At 41.0% G+C, this 19,853-nt stretch overlaps 1 protein-coding gene across 1 annotated transcript in view; it reads right to left on the minus strand.

The window, feature by feature from the left end:
- Positions 1-1,050: 1,050 nt before the first annotated feature.
- Positions 1,051-19,853, minus strand: part of LOC126068279 (collagen alpha-5(VI) chain-like) — a 122,277-nt gene continuing 103,474 nt past the window's right edge. The window contains exons 38-40 of the mRNA XM_049870732.1: positions 3,793-4,482; positions 2,370-2,466; positions 1,051-1,589 (exon numbers count right to left, since the gene is read on the minus strand). Of these exons, the coding sequence (XP_049726689.1) occupies positions 1,271-1,589; positions 2,370-2,466; positions 3,793-4,482 (1,106 nt within the window). The 3' untranslated portion in view covers positions 1,051-1,270. The remainder of the gene's footprint in view (positions 1,590-2,369; positions 2,467-3,792; positions 4,483-19,853) is intronic.

Below are 19,853 nucleotides of genomic sequence, written 5' to 3' on the forward strand. Positions count from 1 at the left end.
ATTCTTCTATGGAATCTTTGACCAAAACGTTCAGTAAAGGTAGCCAGGCACCATATAGTTCTTTTGGTCTCATGGCAAAGGAGGCAGTTGTTCATGGAGGCAATTAGCCACACACTCCACATCTTCCTTCTATTCCTGACTCTCTTTCTTCCTCTGTTGTTCCAGGTGAATAGAGACTAATTGTGCCTTGGATGGCCTCTTGCAAGCTTTTAAGACCCCAAACACTACATATCCAACGATGAGGTAGATCAGAAGCACTAAACATGTTAGTAGGACAATTAACTGGGATGTCCCATGAAACAATGGCACTAAACCTCCAAACCAAGAAACCAAATTCCATGAGGTTTTTGATTGTACATGAGCACCCTCAGTAGCTACTCTTTTTTGTTGTTGCTATTGTAAATATGTCTATCATACAACTTATGCCAATTCCAATTTTTACAGGTGTACAACTTATTGACACCAGTGACAACAATCAGCTGTGCAATCCTACTCTTAATCAATACAATATGTCCGTTATCATTGACCTTCCCTTCCCCCTCCCACCCCTGGCAGCCACTAATAAACTTTGTTGTCCATACATTTGCCTTTGTTTGTCTTTGTATATAAGTGAGGTCATACAATATTTGTCTTTTTGCCATTGACTTATTTTACTCACCATAATGTCTTCCAGCTCCATCTATATTGTACCAACACACTGTCTTAGTTATCTAATGCTGCTATAACAGAAATATCAAAAGTGGATGGCTTTAATAAACATATTTATTTTCTGAAAGTTTAGGAGACTAGAAGTCCAAATTCAGAGTGCTGGCTGGAAGGGAAGTCTTTCTATCTCTGTTTGCTCTGGAGGAAGGTCCTTGTCTCTTCAGCTTCTAATTCCTGGTTCTTTGGAGATCTCCATGTGGCTTGGCATCTATCTTATCCCATCTCTCTCTCTATTGGTTTGCTTAATCTCTTTTATATTCCAAAATAGATTGATTCAAGACATACTTTACACTAATCCTGCCTCATTAAGATAACAAAGCAATCCATTCCCAAATGGGATTATAACCACAGGCATAGAGGTTAGAATTCACAGCACATATTTTGGGGGGACAGTTCAATCAATAACCAATGACTACTTTTAGTTCTAGTTTTGTCAACACAACTGACTTTCTTTGCCTTTCTGGAGCTATAGTTCCCTTGCTCCCTCATTTTAGGGACCCCTTGTAGCCCTAGATGATCGGCCCCTCTTTCATTTCTATCCTGGCATCTCTATCTCAGTGAGTTCTCATTGCGCATCCTTCACCAGAGAAAACCTAAACAAACTGAGGTACTTCACAACTCTGTTGTACTCAAGGTTACCTTTATTTCTTCTTTGTTTATGATTCTCTGAAGCTGTAATTTCTTCTGAATGTGCCTCTTCCTTGTCATTCATCATCAATTCCCCAGTTGCAAAGAGCATGTATAACTTCTGGATTAAATCAGTAGTGGTCCTAGAACCATCACTATGATTGCTCCCTAAAACAAAGAAATGGTGCTCCTGGGAATCCGATTCACCAAATCGTTTACTGTTTTCTGATTCTATTTCATACACCTCAGGAAGAAGGCTGAGAAGACAGAGGAAAAAAATGAAAACCATGTTCTCTAAGTCCCTTGCAGGGTTAAATGTAAATACAGCCAGGTCATAAAATATGAATTCATTTTATGCACATGATTGAAATAGCCCAAATGTAGTTTGTGGATGAAATGTCACTCAGAGACAATTTTATAATGTTCCAAAGGGAAATTAGACATTTGTCTCAGTGTTCTAAGACTCCAGGCCAATATTATGTCCGTCACTGAATTTTTCTTGAGTACTTAGGGCTGTACTTTGCAAAATCCAACTTGCAAGAATCCTTCCTGCCAATCTTCACATGGGTTCTGTTTACTAAATGGCAAATGTTTTTGTTGTTATTTTATGACTTTTTAAATGTTTTTCTCCTGCTCTAAAATCGTTACATCTGACCTTCAATATTATAAGTTTTCTGATTTGGCAGTGACTACTACTTTTTTTTTTTTTTTTACTACTATATAGCTACTAATAAGGGGCTTCTTTATTATTTTTTTGTAAAAGAAACAGAAATGAAAACATAGATCTTTCCAATATGTATCATGCTCTATTTGCTGTTAAAACGAGACCTGTGCTGTCAGCACAAACTAGGAGCATTTAAGACATACTGAAGTGCATGCATGCATACACACGTGCACATACATGTGCACACACACACACATACACATATACAACCAAACTTGCATCTTGAAAACTCAAATGCCATTAATTTCAAATTATTTTCTTCAGGGCTATTTCCAGCTGTGGTATTGCTGAATCTGTGAATTCCTCAACTCACAATACAGTGTTTTCTGTTCCAACATTGTCTGGATTGGGAGAGGTGATGTTAACACACTTGGGTCTCAGCTCTGCAGGGGGATATTTGTTGATGGCACCTGAGGAGAAAATAGCCTGGTTAGTCCAAATTTTACCCTACCACATTCTGACTATCACCCAAAGTCAGGTCATCCTTTTCTGTGGTTGGAGGCATTTTTAGGAGAAAATTAATTAAGGGGCTCTGAAAAGTAGGCGTCTTCTGACACTGAAAGACCTTGTTGCAAAGTCAATGACACACAGCAGTGATTGAGTCAAAAGCTCCCATCATCTGTACATCATAAGCTTGTGGTATTATTCAAAGGCATCTCTTAATCTCTGATCTGTTTCTCTTCCTCTGAAAGGAGGATTCTTCTAGAAGACTCTATTAGCTAGTGAAATGTCTTCTCTATCTTGAGGTTGGGAGAAGGCACTATTTTTTTGCAAGTAACAAGTCTGACACTAAATAAAACCCCTGAGTTCCAAGATTCCTGAGGGCTACGTGAGCCCTGGGGCATTATGGGAATCTGATTACCTGGTAAAATTGGAGGAGCTGCAGACAACCATGCAATGAGACCTCTGCCCCGTTCCTAATTCCTCAGGATAGACCACGACTTGTTTCACAGTCCAGATGCTTAGCTTTGCTCTATACCCATGCCCTAAACTGGTAACATGGGCCCAGGCTTGGGCAGCCACCCTTGAAGCCCCTCTGTATACAGACATCCCCAAAATCCCTACCTGGCTGTTTCTGAGCCTGCTGTCTGCAGCAGAGGCTCTAGAAGAGACTTGTGCCCGTGGCTGATAAGAATTCAGATCAGAACCAAAGTTAATTCACAATGACAAGATAAAATGGAAATCCTCGGAGCAGGTAGAGAGTGGTGGTAATGGGACATTATGTATTACAGTTGTATACGTTGTTAGGCATATAGTAACTGAAGTACAATTTAATGGATAAGAGCACAGCTCTGAGGTCAGAATGAATAGGGTTGTGTCGGCATTTGCCAACTATTAACTGTGAGCCTTTGAGCAATTTATTTAATATCTCTGAATATCAATTTTCTCATCTATAAAATGGGAATACTAATACTTTCTTTTGAGGACTGTATTGAGGATTAAGTAATATAACCCATGTAAAGAATTTATCACAGTATCTGGCACATAGTAAACAGTCACAGATTAGGGTTAAAAGACACTTTTCACCCATATGGAGATTTCCTGGCAAAAACTGTTGATGGTGCAGCAATGAGGCTCAGGGTTAATTAGATCTGGGATTTTTCTCTGTGAGTTTCTCACTACCTCCTACCCCACCACTCTTGGCTGATATGAGGACTAAATCTACTGATGGATTATACACAGAGACATTAAACCTGTTGCAAAAGCAAGAGCAGAGAAAAGGTTGAACGACTTACGTCTGATTGAATGGACAAATGGCTTGATGAACTTGATGATATAGTGGTAATCTGGCTTGTGGGTTCGGCCAAGCTGGACTAAGTGATGATCCAATGGGTGGCTGGCTAACTCTTCTAATTCCTTGTCATTGTGTATAGGACCAAAGGAAAACACAAATATGGAGTAGCCTTGACACTTGGCCCTCAGAGATACATTCGTTAAGACTTCTTTGTCTAAAGGGTTGGTTTCACCAGTAGATATTATAAAGATAACTTTGTTTTTCCTCAGGTTGGGAGTTCTTACAAAGACATTGTCAATTGTCCACTGCAGAGCATGGCCAATAAAAACATCTCCATCAAGCTGTTGAACAGAGTCTTGGAGATGATGTTTCATTTGGTATGTACTGTTATAAGTAACCAAATCAAATTCCAGGTAGACTGGGCATTCTTCAGTGTTGGGCATGTAGCCCAGAGGAGAGTAGCTTAGGACTGCCACTCTATCTCCTAAGGTGGAGGTCAGAGGATCTGGGGCAATATAAAAGTAATCAAGCACTGAGATTATAAAATCTTTCACTTCCTTAAACTCATCACGTCCTACTCTATGTGAAGCATCTATGAGGAAAGCCACATCCATGTAAGAGTCTTGAAGAGAGGCATTTTCAGGTTCGTAAACAGGACCTGGCTCTTCTTTCCTGCCATGATTTTCATGTCCTGCAACAGAATAACTCAAGTCACTCTTTTTAGTTGAAGGATAAACTCAGAACTCCTACCTCAAGGATGGCAAATACACAGCATGGAGTATTACCATGTCCCATTCCCACACCCATGGAAGACCTCACTAATCAATCACGGTATTTGTTCCCAGATGCATTCTTCAGATGTCTCTTCACACAGAGCACCTGGAGCCAGATGTTATCACATGAGGAAAAATAACCTATTTAGTATCCCATCTTACATCTTTGTCAAAGGATTTATTTATTCTTCAACTATTTTCTATATGCAAGATGAGAAACATAACTTATTTTTAGCATATCCCAAATGGTTACAAAAATTGGAGTATACATTTGCATGGGATTTAAGTACATATAATAACCCCAAGAGAAAAGTATGTCAAAGTCACATTTACTGATGGCACAAATGCATACACCTTTATAAAAAAAAAAATTTTTTTTTTTTACACACATTCAAAATACGCACCATGGAGTGCTGTCACCAGGATTAGTATAAAGGCTGCCTTTAGAATCTCAACTCTGTGTACAATATACTCCAAGACTGTGGTACTCAAAGTGCCAGTCTACAAACAGTTTATCAGCCCATGACAAAATAAGGAGATTGCATCATGATGTAAGTCAACTGTATTACTAAGCACATTGATTAGTTTAGCTGACCTTTTTTTAAATTTTGTACCAAGACTTTCTCAATGAAGAAAGCAGTGTCTTAATTCACATTCTGATGCAAGCTTCTTAACTTGTTTCAGACCAGCATTTCAAGTACCACTGCTCTTAAAGGATCATGAGACCAATGTCTCCAGTTATGGGAATGATGGCTGGTTGGTGAAACCACAACAGGAAGTTCCAGCTTAGAAAAATATGAAGAAGGTGGCCAAAGCTTTTTTCTTCTATGAAAGAAGTGTGTTTGTGAGTCTAATCAAGCAAGAAGTAGTTTTCTAATGGGCAAAATGTATTGATTCCTATTTGTGCTTGACCTTGTAGTAGAAGTTTTTACATATATTACTTGTTTAATTTTCTCAACATCAATAAATCTATTAACCTGTATTAGTGCTACAAAAGCAAATAGAATGCAAAAATACCACTAGCTGTTAATTTTACAGTTATATTAATGCCAGAAATATATGGATACCTGGATATCTATGTATAGACAAGTGTCCCTTTTTTGTCCTACTTTTGGCCTAGCTCAGTGACGCTAAAACTTCTGTGTGCTTAGGCATTACTGTACCAGGTTGCATTGTAAAAAATATGTATAGAGTTCTTTGTGTGAAGGATTTTTTCAGGAAAATTTTGACTATGTGCATTTTTTTGCCTTATGCTTTGACTTCAGGCCCTAGCCTCATGCAGAAGAAGCAATTCCACTGTACACCTTTTGAACAGTATGTTTTCATGGCAAAAAGAGAGAATGTGAAGATACTATAAAATTTTCAAAAAAGAATGCAGGATCGAAAACTTAAGTCTTCTCTATAGTTTGTCTTCCTGAAAAGACTAGGGAAAGCGGAAGCTTTGTGGAGTCAGATTTTAACACCCACAATAACTTAAAACTTTGGCTTTGTGCTCCTCATTTTGATGTTCTGTATAATGTCCATGATGACTTTGTGTTTAAACTGTTTCCTAAAGAGTCAGGAATTGGAGGAGGAAATCAAATACATGTCTAGTTGCCTCCATGAACAACTGCCTCTTCTGCCATGAGACCAGAAGAACTAGATGGTGTCTAGCTACCATTACTGAATATTTTGATCAAGATTCTATAGAAGAATCCTGATCAAAAGGGGGGAAATAAAGAACATAATTGCAAGTTCTCAGTGGAATCCAGATTTTCTGGAGCCACTGAAGCAGAATGAGGCCCTGAAACTACTGCCCTGAGACAATTTTTAAACTTTAAACCTTAAACCAAAACTATTCCATGAAGTCTTATTTGAACCAAAAAAATAATTTTAATTAGTAAAGTATATCTGCTTTGAGCATTGTGCTCTGTTATGGAAATATCTATGTGAGATCAAATTGACAATGGCAATTCAAAAGCTTGGCTGGGAAGCTTAGAGGGCAGTGAGTTTAAGACAATGGTGATGGAATCTGTGGAAAAGGATAGCAAGGATAGTAGCAGAACTTGAAGAATGTAATCGATGTCACCGAATAGATATCTATGTACAGACAAGAGTCCCTTTTTTATCCTACTCTTGACCTAGCTCAGTCATGCTGACACTTCTGTGTGCTTAAGCATTACTGTACCAGGTTGTATTATAAAAATTATGTATAGAGTTCTTTGTGTGAAGGATTTTTTAAAGATAATTTTGACTAAGCACATGTAGATATTGTTGAAATGTTGTATCTTTGGTTGTGCATATTTGCACTGAAATTAAAAAAAATGCAAACAAATAAAACATTCTTTTAAGAAAGTTTAGTTCATCAGAATCTTTGAGAAACAATACTGAAAGGGCTCTTAGTAAATTACTATCAAACTTTCTGAAAAAGGGATTCACATTCGCAGGTAATTCATGCTTAGGCATGACAATTAGTACACTATCCACTCATTCATATCTACCAAAAATAAGGAAAACCATTTTTTAGATTGCCCATTTGTTTCTACCCTTGGGGAAAGAAGAGGGGTACTGTGTTTCTTGACAGACTATCGCTATAAACATCTGGTTACTTTTCCCTCGGTAATAACGCTCACGCCAAGAAGCAACACTGAGGCAGGGCACACTCATCCAAAGTCCCCACGGGTTTTAATAGACTGTGGAAGTTTGAAGGGAAATATGAGCATATTAAGACTTCCTGGGCAGTACCGTCTCAAGAGTAGAGTCCTGGGACTGAAGTTAGTAGAACTAGAGTCAGACCACAGCAACTCTGTGAGGCATGGTCAACTGTTGAACTTTTCTAGGCTTTAGTGTATGCATCTGTAAAAAGGAGTCATCCCTGACTCTATCCATAACTCTGTAATACTGTAAGGTTATCTAAGAATTTATGGTAGGGCTGCTTTTCAAGGTCGACTTCAGGACTGATGGATGCTACACAGGGAATGTTACATACAGTTTTTTAGTAAGCGGCAAATTGCAGTGGCTCCAAGTTCACTAAAAAATTACCCAAGTTATTGTAAGGCCTTACTGAATTTGTAAAAAACAGCCTTAGTTCTCCAAAGGAAAAAAGCCAACACTGTGGGTGGTATTAACAGTGGAAATGCTCTACTACGTGAATTTCGAATGTTCAATGAACCCTGTCTTCATGGTGTAAACCCCACTAGGTCAGGATGCCTTCAATTTTTTTTGTAGTTGGATTCGATTAGCTAAAACTTTGTTTAGAATTTTGTGTCTATTGCCATTAGTCAGGAGCCAACTTGAGGGAAGCTAAAAACAACAATGTTCACGAGGGTTATTGGTTTTTGATTTTCTTTTCATGCAATTGCCTTGGTCTGGTTTTGGCATCGGGATAATCTGGCTTCAAAGAATGAGCTGAGAAGCGTTCTCTCCTCTTCAGTTTTTTGGAAGAATTTGTGTAGAACTGGTATTTTTTTCCTTAAATGTTTTTTAAAATTCATCAGTAAAGCCATCTGGGTTTGGAGTTTTCTTTATGGAAAGGTTTCAAACTATGAATTCAAGTCTATTCAGGTTATCTGTCTCTTCTTGAGTGAACTTTGGTAGTTTTTGCATGGCACGAAATTTGTCCGTTTCACCTAAGTTGTCAAATATATATGGAAAATGTTGTTCATAAAATTCCCTGATTATCCGTTTAGTGTCTGTAGAGTATGTCACCTGTATCATTCATGGGGTCACCATGAGTCGAAACATCTTAACAGCAACTGGTTTGGTTTATTGGTATCATTCTTGATATTGGTAATTTGTGTCTTCTCTCTTTTCTTTTCACGACAAATCGACAAGAGGCTCATCAATTTTATTGATCTTCTCAAAGAAAATGTTTTAGTGTTATTGATTTTTCTCTGCTGTTTATCTTTTTTCTATTTCATTGAGTTGCACTTTGATTTTATTATTTCTTTTCTTCTTTTTACCTCTGGTTTGATTTACTCTTCTTTTTCTAGTTTCTTAGGGTAGAAATTGAAATCATTGATTTGAAACCTTTTAATTTATATAGGCAATTGGTGCTGTAAATTTTCTCTTACGTACTGCCTTAGTGAAATCTCACAAATTCTGATTTAGTTTTCATCCAGTTCAAAATACTTTCTAATTTCCCTTTTGATTTCTTCTTTGACCCATGGATTATTTAGAAGTGTTTTATTTAGTTGTCTAATACTTGGGGCTTTTTCAAAGATCTTTCTGTTGTTGATTTTTAAAAAATATTGTATTGTGTTTAGTAAGTGGCAAATTGCAGTGACTCCAAGTTCACTAAAAAGCTTACACAGAAAATTCGGTTTCCATTTAACAATTTTTATACATATTGTTCAGTGACATTGGTTGCATTTTCCACATATGTCAACATTTTAATTATTTCCATTCTGGTTGTTCTGTTTCCATTAATCTAGTTTCCCTGGCCCACCCACACCTTCTCATCTTTGCTTCAGGTAAATGTTGACCATTTGGTCTCATACAGATTTTTTTTTTTTTTTGAAGGATCACAGAACTGAGAGAAGATTATTCCCTTGCTTTGAGTTTCTCTCCAGGTATTAGCATAATGTTAGATTTCCCCAGCTGCATAAACCATTTATTAATTCCTTTTCCTTCAGCTATTATTTCTCCTTCCTTCCATTTGTCATTTATTTTACCAAAACTTTTCCACCTTGGGAAACAACATCAGGTGCAGCTACTGTGCCAGTCCGGATTGCTGGTAGCAAGACCAGTCTAGCAAGCACTTCCCCCTCAGTCTACTCCCTTTCGTGTTGGGTAGGGTTACAAAGGTATAACACTAGTGGGCTATTCCCACCAGTAGGAAATGCAGCAGTATTCACTGCCAACCCCAATTTTGCCACATGAGGGGAAAGTACAATCCAACCCATCAGGCCCTTGGGAATGCTAGTGTAAAAGTTCAGGAGTATAGTTACAGTCTCTTATTTAGGGGTCACCCCCGCTTCCAGCACTGCAGCTGCGTCCCTGGTCCTGAGACCACAGCAACCAGCAGGAAAAAAAGATTTTTTTAGTCGATGTGGGGAAGAACTGCACAGTGGCATCAGCATCCTCACCCACCTCCTCTTCCCCAGATCCCCCACAGGAGCGAAGGAATCTGTCCAGTGGTGATCCTCCCTTTGCTCTCTGTCGTGGATTGAATTGTGTCCCCCCAAAATATGTGTCAAATTGGCTAGGCCATGATTCCCAGTATTATGTGATTGTCCACCATTCCATCATCTGATGTGATTTTCCTACGTGTTGTAAATCTTACCTCTATGATGTTAATGAGGCAGGATTAGAGGCAGTTATGTTAATGAGGCAGGACTTAATCTACAAGATTAGGTTGTGTCTTAAGTCAGTCTCTTTTGAGATATAAAAGACAGAAGTGATCAAAGAGACAGCGGAACTTCACACCACCAAGAAAGCAGTGTCGGGAGCAAAGCGCATCCTTTGGACCAGGGGTTTCTGCACCGAGAAGCTCCTAGACCAGAGCAAGATTGATGACAAGGACTTTTCTCCAGTGCTGACAGAGAAAGAAAGCCTTCCCCTGGAGCTGGCACCCTAGACTTCTAGCCTCCTAGACTAAGAGAGACTAAATTCCTCTTTTTTAAAGCCATCCACTTGTAGTGTTTCTGTTACAGTAACACAAGATAATTAAGACACTCCCCTCATGTTGAGTGTGAGCACACATTCATGAAAGCGTGTGAGCCAACCTTTCATGCCTTTATCTCCCCGCATTTTAGATAACAAATGTTTCCATTGCCCACCCCAGTTTCCTATCAAACCAATACTCTGAAGGTGGTATGCAACATGGTATGTCTATTTAATACGATGTTTCTTGGCCAGTTGCTGTACCCTGTGGGCTATAAAGTGCATTCCTTGGTCTGGTGAACTATAACTCACTGGCCCAAATTGGTACAGTATCTTTTGTTCCAATCCCTTAATGGTGTTTTTGGCATTTGCCTCTGTTACGGGATATGCAAAGCCCTGTCCAGAGTATCTTTTCCTGTGAGGACCCATTTATAACCAACTGGTGTGCCACCAGTGCCATTGGTCCAATATAATCAATTTGCCAGCTACGTACATGGCTTTCTCCCAAGGAATCTGCCCCATATCCATCTGAAACCTCTGTCAATGTTGCTGGAAAAAGAGCAGTACTTATTGGCATTTTGTGTCTCAGAAGGTGCAAGAGGGTATGTGTCCAGATTCAGCCCATCTGTGCATTGCTGCAGCACCCCCATGTCTGCTCATTTCACGTACCCAATTGGCCACCTCAAGTGAGCATACTAACAGGCCCACTTGCTGATTCCAATTGCTTTCCAATTCAGGGGAGGGGTTCTTCTGATGGGTATTGACATGTCCTACTCTAATGTGCCCTCTAAAGTCCCAGAGTGCTTTCCATAAGGCCATGCCCCACACAGGTGCCCCTTTAATAGTCCAATTTTCCATCACTCATTTGCCTGACCACATAGCCAGGCCATTGACCACTTCCCATGAATCAGTAAAAATCCTGCATATGGGCTCTCATCATTGCCCAATTCTTCCATCGTGTCTAGGAAGAGAGCATGCAGTTCAGCCCATTGAGCTGAACTTCTTACCTTCTTCAGTTAGGGTCTTTCCATTTGCTGGTCCTAACGCAGCAGCTTTCCACATCAAATGTTGTCCATGTACCCTGGCACTGCCATCCATGAATCAAGTAGCCTTTTGCTGGTTGGCAGAAAGTTGTTTATAGGATGCTGTCCATGTAGCAATGGGCTGTGGCAGCTTCTCAGGTGGTTCCAGGGTAGGATCTATGGGAAAAGTGGCTACCTGCTCATGGATACAGTGGGTGCCTCCTTGCATTCCTCAAGTAGCTTGTTCTTGGGCATTTTATTATGGAACTATTTTGGTCACTGCCTTTCTTATTAGAGTGTTTCTCTGACATCACCCAAGACATTATGGGTATTTGAGGTCTCAGGATGATTTTATGTCCTCCTGTCACTGAGGCAGTCTCAGTCAATACCCAATAGCAGGCAAGTAGTTGCCTTTCAAAAGGTGTGTATCATGTTGCAGCTTCTGGAAACTTTCTTATCCAGAATCCCAATAGTCACTGCAGGGCAGCATTCTCAGGTTTTTGCTATAAGCTTCAGTCTGCATGAGCATGTGTGGCAGACATCTCCAAAATCATGTCTGAATGTGGATTATAAGGGCTTAAAACCAGGGAGAATGTCTTTCTATAATTTAAACAGCCTGCTGTTGCTCTGGCCCCCATTTGAATGCAGTTTTCTTCTGAGTGGTTTTATGGTTGGGAGCCAGCAATATTTCCAGATGTGGAACATGTGTTCTCCAAAATCCAAATAGACCAACCAAACATTGGGCTTCCTGCTTCGTCTTGGGAGTAGATAGTGACAGCAACTTATTGTTTGTAGTCTCTGGAACATCACAGATGGCTCCTGCCCAAGTTGTTCCTAAGAATTTCACCATTAGAGCAGGGCCCTGGATTTTTATTAGATTTATTAACCAGCCTCTGTGGGTCATGTGGGCCACAACTGTATTCAAATCAGCCCTAGCCTGTTCTTTAGTGTTTGATATTAACATAATATCATCAATGTAATGTATCATTACACTTGCGATCGCCACCAAGTCCAAGTTCCTTCTAACCAAACTATGACAGTAACCCAGTGGATTCAAGTAACTCTGTGTCAATACAGATTTGTTGACAAAGACCTTCCCCCAGAACTGACAGAGAGAGAAAGCCTTCCCCTGGAGCTGGTGCCCTGAATTCAGACTTCTAGATTCTTGGACTCTGACAGAATAAATTTTTGCTTGTTAAAGTCATTCACTAATGGTATTTCTGTTATTGCAGCACTACATAACTGGAACGGAATTTGGTACCAGAAGAGTAGGGTGCTGCTCTAACAGATACCTAAAATATGGAAGCAGTTTTGAAGCTGTGAATGGATAGAGGCTGGAAGAGTTTTAAGGCGACTAACAGTGAAAGCCTAGATTGCCTTGAAGAGACTTGGTGAAATTATGGACATCAAAGACAATTCTGGAGAGGACTCAGAAGGAAGTGAGGAGAGCTGTTAGGATGGAGATGGCACAGACAGTGAGAAGCATCAAAAAAGAAATGGCAGCAGCAGAACTAGGAGACCAGTGCGAGGTAGTGCTGGAGCCGACCTATGGAGAGAGAGAGCTACCCATGGAGAGTGAGAGAGCTGAGTGCCTTCTAGGTGAAGTTTACTGGCAGAGTGGAGTGCCTTCAGGCATTTATCAGCGGAGCTAAAGAGCTTTGGAACACTTGCCCCAGCAGAGCAGATACAGTCAGTGAGGCCTGTGGGGCTGAGAGGCCAAGGAACGAGAAAGCAGAAGCTGAAGAAACAAGGAATACAGGAAGCTGACTTGCCTCAGTCTCAAAGGGTAGGGCCATGACCTCTGAGGACTCAAAGGGTAGAGCCACAGCCTCTGTGGTATCAAAGGGTGGGGCCACAGCCTCCTAGGTTTTAAAGAGTCAGTTCTTCACCAACTCTATTCTGGAGCATGGGGTTGCCATTCACAAATGCCAGCTGGACAGGGCAGGATCTGCTGTCCAAGGCTTCGGGGGGTGAGGCTGCCATGCCCAAGGGGAAGAAGAACAGGGTGTGCCAGAGCCAAGGGGACACGGTCACCACCCAGATGGACTTGGAGAATGGGGTTGCCCAAATGCCAGGGAGCAGAGTTGCCATTCCAGGGGGCCTGGAAGGCGGAGCTGAAGCACAGAACTGAGGGACCTCCACCCAGAATCAGGGAGTGTGGCAGACACCCAGGAGGGTAGGGCTGTTGCCTAAATGATCTCAGAGAACAGAAGATTATTTTCTAAGTTTGAGAGCCAATGTAATGTGTTCTGCTGATTTGCTTGGTGCCTGTTATTCCTTCTTTCCCTCCAATTTCTTCAATTTGTAATGGAAATGTCTACCTTGTGCCTGTTCCACCATTGTACTTTGGAAGCAGATAACTTGTACTCTAGATTTCAAAGATGAAGAGGAATTTTGCGGAAGAAGAGATTTTGGAGTTGATTTAAGACTTTTGGGATGACATGATGGGGTAAATGTGTTTTACATGTGGCAAGTACATGAATTTTGAGGGGGCCAGAGGGTGGAATATATGGATTGAATCGTGTCCCCCAAAAATGTGTGTCAACTTGGCTAGGCCGTGATTTCCAGTATTGTGTGATGGTCCATCATTTTGTCATCTGATGTGATTTTCCTATGTGTTGTAAACTTTACCTCTGTGATGTTGAGGCAGGACTCAATCTATAGGATTAGTTTGTACATTCCGTCAATCTCTTCTGAGATATAAAAGAGAGAATTGAGCAGAGGGGAGAGTGGCCTCCTACCACCAAGAAAGCAGAATTGGGAGCAGAGTACATCCTTTGGGCGTGAGGTCACTGTGTTGAGAAGCTCCTAGACCAGGGAAAGATTTGATGTCAAGGACTTTCTCCCAGACCTGACACAGAGAGAAAGCCTTCCCCTGGAGCTCGTGCCCTGAATTCAGACTCCTAGTCTCCTGAGCTGTGAGAGAATAAATTTCTGCTTGTTAAAGTCACCTACTTGTGGTAGCAGCACTAGATAACTAAGACACATAGCAATAATACATTCAGGTAAGGGAGATGCAACTACTTCATACAAGATCTGTTTAAATCTTCCAGTTCTCATTCAAACTTTCATCTTAGTCCCATCAACCATTGCATCCCCATGTTCCTCCAGTCTAAACTTAGGCCCCTTCAAGATTTTGTTGACAGGTTTTGGAGTTACAGTACATTGTGCTCCTGTGTCCAGGAGCCCCAAGAAGGTCTCTTCCCCACCCCCGGGCCATTTCACCCACACATGCGCATATGGCCTCAGGTACCCTGCTGGGGGCTGGACCAGAAGATCCTGACCCCCTCTCAATCCTTATCTTGATCAACCAGCTGAGCCTCTGCTTCAAACGGTCCCAGGTGGGACTTCCTATCATTAAATTTCTCCCAGCTAGGTCTACCCAACCTCCTGTAGTGCTGCATTAGAATCTTTGTCTCAACTCAATCAATGTCTGCTATATTCATCTCATTTCTTAGCAGCCATTTAAAAGTCTCCATCCTTCCAGAGTTAGTTCTTTCCCCATCGCCTCTTCCTGTTTGCCTATGAATTACCCTTATGTTTCTTGCATCTGTAAGACCCACGTGGGGAAGCCGTGCCCACAGATCTGACAAGTCTTCTTGATTGTTGCTTTGTTTTGCAGTGGCAAGGTTACATGATGTGCCCATGCAGAAGAGGCTCCCTTGATTACCATATCAGAATCAAGTCAATGCAGCAGATTTGGTTTTTTTTTTGGTTACCATGACCTGTGTATGGGGCATACTCATTGGATGAAAATACTGATCACCATAAAGCCATTTCAGCATGGCTTGCATAAGCAGGACACCAGCTGCTTCTTCTGGAGTGTTCCATTGGGTATTTAAAGGGGGAGAGGGGCAGTTTCCCTTCTCAGGGTAAACAAATCTCACTGCAAATTTTATCCAGTCCACCAGGCTGGCTGTCCCCTCCAGGTTAATCTGCTGTGTAACTGGATCTTGTATCATCATTCATGACTGCTCTATAGTGAGTTGTGGGTCTTGCATCACCCCAAACATACTCTTCCATTCTGCAGCATCCAAAACCCAAGACAAACCCTTAAATTAGCTGCTCTCACAATCCATTTTAGTAATGGTTCATCAGGAAGCTGATGATAAAAAAAAAAAAAACAGACCTACAAATTGAAGCCCTTCCTTTACACTATATACCCTGGTTTCAATAGTTTCTTGGTTTTGCCTGTTCCCCTCCCAGACTACATTCTTGGTAACCATCTGTCACAGGGGTACTTCTTGTTGTTCCGACATAACTTTTCCTTTCCAGGTTGGCCCTGAGTCTATTGGTCATAGCTCCAACTGGACTGGATCTGGGTTTGGCTCAGTGCTACAATCGACTCCTACATTCTTTATAACAACAGCCAAGGGATTGTATGTCTCATTATTTCCTTATCACTCTGTATTTCCACATGCATCCAACTAGCCAATTCCTCAGGAGTTAGATCCACCCCTCCAAATTCCCATGAATAGCTTTTGCCTTGGGTAACTGACTGATTGCACTGTAACAGCTGCTAATCAAAAGTTTGGCAGTTTGAATCCACCAGCCACTCCTCAGAAACCTTCTGGGGCAGTTCTACTTTGTCCTATAAGGTCCCTATGAGTCAGGATTGACTCGACAGCAATGGGTCTCGTTTCAATTCATGGATTTTTTTATCCCATCCAGAAACCAAAGATTTCTCATTCTTTCACTTATCCCTTTTTTTCAATACCACATATTCCAGTGAGCCTGAGCCATGGCAGTGAATCCCACCACTCTAACACCAACTAAATGAATAATTTCTTTTATAAAGATCAGCACAAAAGCTGGTTCCTATGAGGCAGAGGTTAAAAATGTCCAAAATGTCCAGCTTTTCCAAACTGCTGTACCTGTCCATCATCTCTAACATCAACTACTCTCCCTCCCATCTTTGGGTTTGATAATTCTCTGCGATGTCTCACAGAACTCACAAACTGTACTTACAGTTAAGTGGCTTATCAGGAAAGTAAAAGGGTTCAACCTGGGATTGGGATCAACTTGGAAATAACAGGAATAACTCAAGATGCAGTTCTTCAATCAGGACAGCTTCTTCTCGCCCTCTGCCACGGGGCCCTGCTGGAGCCTTATTGCTGCCAGACCCTGCTACTGGGGGCCTTCTTGGGCAAGTGTTACAACTCTTAGCTCCGTAGGTTGGCAAGTCCACTGCAGCCATCTCATACCAGTCTCCTGGTTCCTGCTGTCTCGAGCCACTATCGTTCATGTTGCTCCTGTGCTGCCATCTCTCTCTGTTTTGTATGTTACAGATCCTCCCTGTCTCCCTTTATGCCTAGTGAAATGACAACACTGACCAATCCCCTTGTTAGGGATCCATACACCTTATTTACACAGCCCCATCCCCACAAGGGTGCCAGGCACCTTATTTACATTATTAGCAAGCTATCCAATTCCTTTGGTGGGCCCCAGCACCTCATTTGCATGGTCCCACCCAGTCATTTGGCAAGAGTTATAAAAACTATGGGTAGAAGGGCCATATTATGTATTTCACTGCACTGCAATTATGCATTGTATTTGGTTCTTCTTATTATACTAGATACTGTGAAATTTTCCCTGTTGGGTTAGTGTTCTTTTGTATTCTTGTAAATATTCATGTGCTTTCCTTTGGGAAGTAGTAAGTTAGCATGGAAACTGATCATTTGAAACTGATCATTTGGGGTCTTTTATGATTTTTAGGTTGATCTAGAGTAGTGCTTAATTCCCACCACTGAGGCAAAACCTTCCTGAGTTTTTTACGCAATATTCTATGAATTATGATTTTTTCCAATCTTTTCTGTGGGAAAATGCACTTATTCCTGACCCTGTGTGAGCCACTGGCACTTTTCTCTAAACCTGTCAGATGTTTCTTTCCCCAGCCTCTGTTAATTCCCTCACATACAGATTTTTCAGTAAGCTGCTGAATAATTGAGGGGAACCTCCAGAGATCTCTTGGGTTTTCTCTGTGCAGTTCTCTCTTCTCTGGCACTCTTCCCTGTAAACTCCAACTACTTTGGTCTCAGCTCTGTCTCCTCATTTCAGTGAGTCCACTTGGCTCTCCCTGAATTCCCCCTTCCTGTCCCGTGTCCTGGAAACCCTTCCAAGAAGGCCTCACCTCCTTTGTCTTCCATCTTTTAGGGATCAATGTCTTTCATTTCCTCATATCCAGTGTCTTGAAAACTATTGTTTTATATATATACACACACACAACACACGTATGTATATATGTATGTGTATTTCTGTTTGTTTGTTTTTGTTTCAGGTAGGAAGTAAACCCAGTTCCTGTTACTCCATTGTGGGCTGCTCTAATAGATGAGAACTGACCATCTTGTTTGAGAAGCCCCCATGTTGTTTTCCTTTTCGCAAAGTACTAAGAAATGGTCATTTATGGACCAGAATCTTCCTATAGTAATACATTTGTAATACTTGAGAGGATTTGGCATTTCACAAGCATATTTATAAGCCTCCTCCCATTTCTCACCTAGTTTTAACCTAGTTTCAAACTCATATTAGAATTTTTTGATCGAGATGGAGGTCCCATTAAACTACTAAACATGAAAGTAGACATGCAGACAAAAGTATATATTTTATATTCTTCTTTGCTGTAGAGACTATACAATACATTTTTCTTTAAAACATCAACACATAAACATTTCTACAGTTCCCAGCCCTAAGTATTAGGAACTATGAGATAATTCGATGGACAGTTCTGCCTTTTTGAATTTTACAATCCTGGAGTACCCTAACTATTACCTGCTCTGCTATCAGTATCTCTATTTTCCACAACTGTGTTTCAACTTCTTTAAAAAGGCCAACCAATATACTTGTTAAAATATAAGGAAAAGTATTTCGTAAATGCTCTGGTAGAAGGTGAAGGGTTGACTTACGATGTTAACAGAATATTTTTTCATGCATGCCCATATCAGAAATATTCCTGCTTTTTCCAGTTTTCTCTTTATAAACAAGAAAAATCTCAAGCCCTTTCCGAAGTACCTGCAGAATTATTTTCTAAAGAGGGTTATTTCATCTACAAAATCTCTGGAAATAGGTTTTACTTCCAGGATAAGCATGAGAACCAATAAATGTAGATAAGTGTGCCTTGAAAACTCTAAAGTTTATTCAAACAGAAGGTATAATTACTCTGCTTTGGGTCTAAATTCATCTTACTTACGACGACTGGGCCTTCAAAAAGACTTCCCTTCAAGAAAACCTAACCAAACCGAACACGCTGAGTTCATTCTGACTCATAGTGACCCTATAGGACAGTGTAGAACTGTCCCATAGGGTTTCCAAGGAGCGGCTGGTGGATGTGAACTGCCGACCTTTTGGTTAGCAGCCAAACACTTAACCACTGTGCCACCATGGTCCCAAACCTTGAAGAAGTATGGATAAAATATATCTATAGCTCACAAAAGTGCTGTGTATTTTCTGGAAATGTCACCGAACCAAATTCCCGTTTTTGACTCTGTGGAAGAATTCCCTTAGCATGGCAGAGTGGCGGAGGTGGAAGGCCTAGCTCTGTTTATTATGGATAAGACTTGGAAGGAGAAGCAAGAGGTCCAGCTGAATTTCCTGGGAAGCACCCCCAGGTGTTAGCCTAACTTTGGCCAAGGATTTAAGCCACATTGCCAAGTGTGTTGCAGTGACTTTAGGGAGAAGCGGGGGTAGAAAGGAAGTTTAGGTAGAAGGGGAAAACTAATGGATTTGAGCCATTTGGACTGGGATTAAGTATGCCGTGAAGCAGCTGTGCTGCCTTTCAGTGGTTTGTGGGAAACTTCAAGATAAAAAATAAGATATGCATGACTTATCCAGTGGTCTACCCTGGAATTTACCCAGGCGTTGAAATTAGCCAAGTATTCCCCATAGGCAAGTCACATGCAACTGAGGCTACTTTAAATGTAAGTTTCTGTCCACAAAATTGTAAGCAGACATTTTTCATGTTCACATTTTATAAAACGACTTCCACAAGGTTGGCAATGCTTTCTTTTTTGGTTTTCCACCTTCTGAGTATTTAATTGAGCATTCACTTTGCTTCAGGTCTCAGGCTCAGTAATCAGCATGTCTTCTCTCATTTAGTCTTCCTTGTAACACTGTTGTTGTTGTTAGGTGCCTCAGGTTGGTTCCGACTCATAGCAACCCTACACACGACAGAACGAAACACTGCCCGGTTCTGCACCATCCTCACAATTGTTATGCTTGAATCCATTGTTGCAGCCACTGTGTCGATCCATCTCATTGAGGGTCTCCCTCTTTTTCGCTGATCCTCTACTTTACCAAGCACGATGTCCTTCTCCAGGGACTGATCCCTCCTGACAACAAGTCCAAAGTATGTGAGATGCAGTCTCGCCATTCTTGCTTCCAAAGAGCATTCTGGTTGTCCTTCTTCTAAGACAGATTTGTTCGTTCTTTTGGCAGTCCATGGTATATTCAATATTCTTCGCTAACACCACAATTCAAAGGCATCAACTCTTCTTCAGCCTTCCTTATTCCTTGTCCAGCTTTTGCATGCATATGAGGTGATTGAAAACACTGTGGCTTGGGTCAGGCGCACCTTAGTCCTCAGGGTGACATCTTTGCTTTTTTAACACTTTAAAGGGATCTCCTGCAGCCAATTTGCCTAATGCAATGTGTCTTTTGATTTCTTGACTGCTGCTTCCACGAATGTCGTT

Source organism: Elephas maximus, chromosome 27, assembly GCF_024166365.1.
Source record: "Elephas maximus indicus isolate mEleMax1 chromosome 27, mEleMax1 primary haplotype, whole genome shotgun sequence".
Taxonomy (NCBI): domain Eukaryota; kingdom Metazoa; phylum Chordata; class Mammalia; order Proboscidea; family Elephantidae; genus Elephas; species Elephas maximus.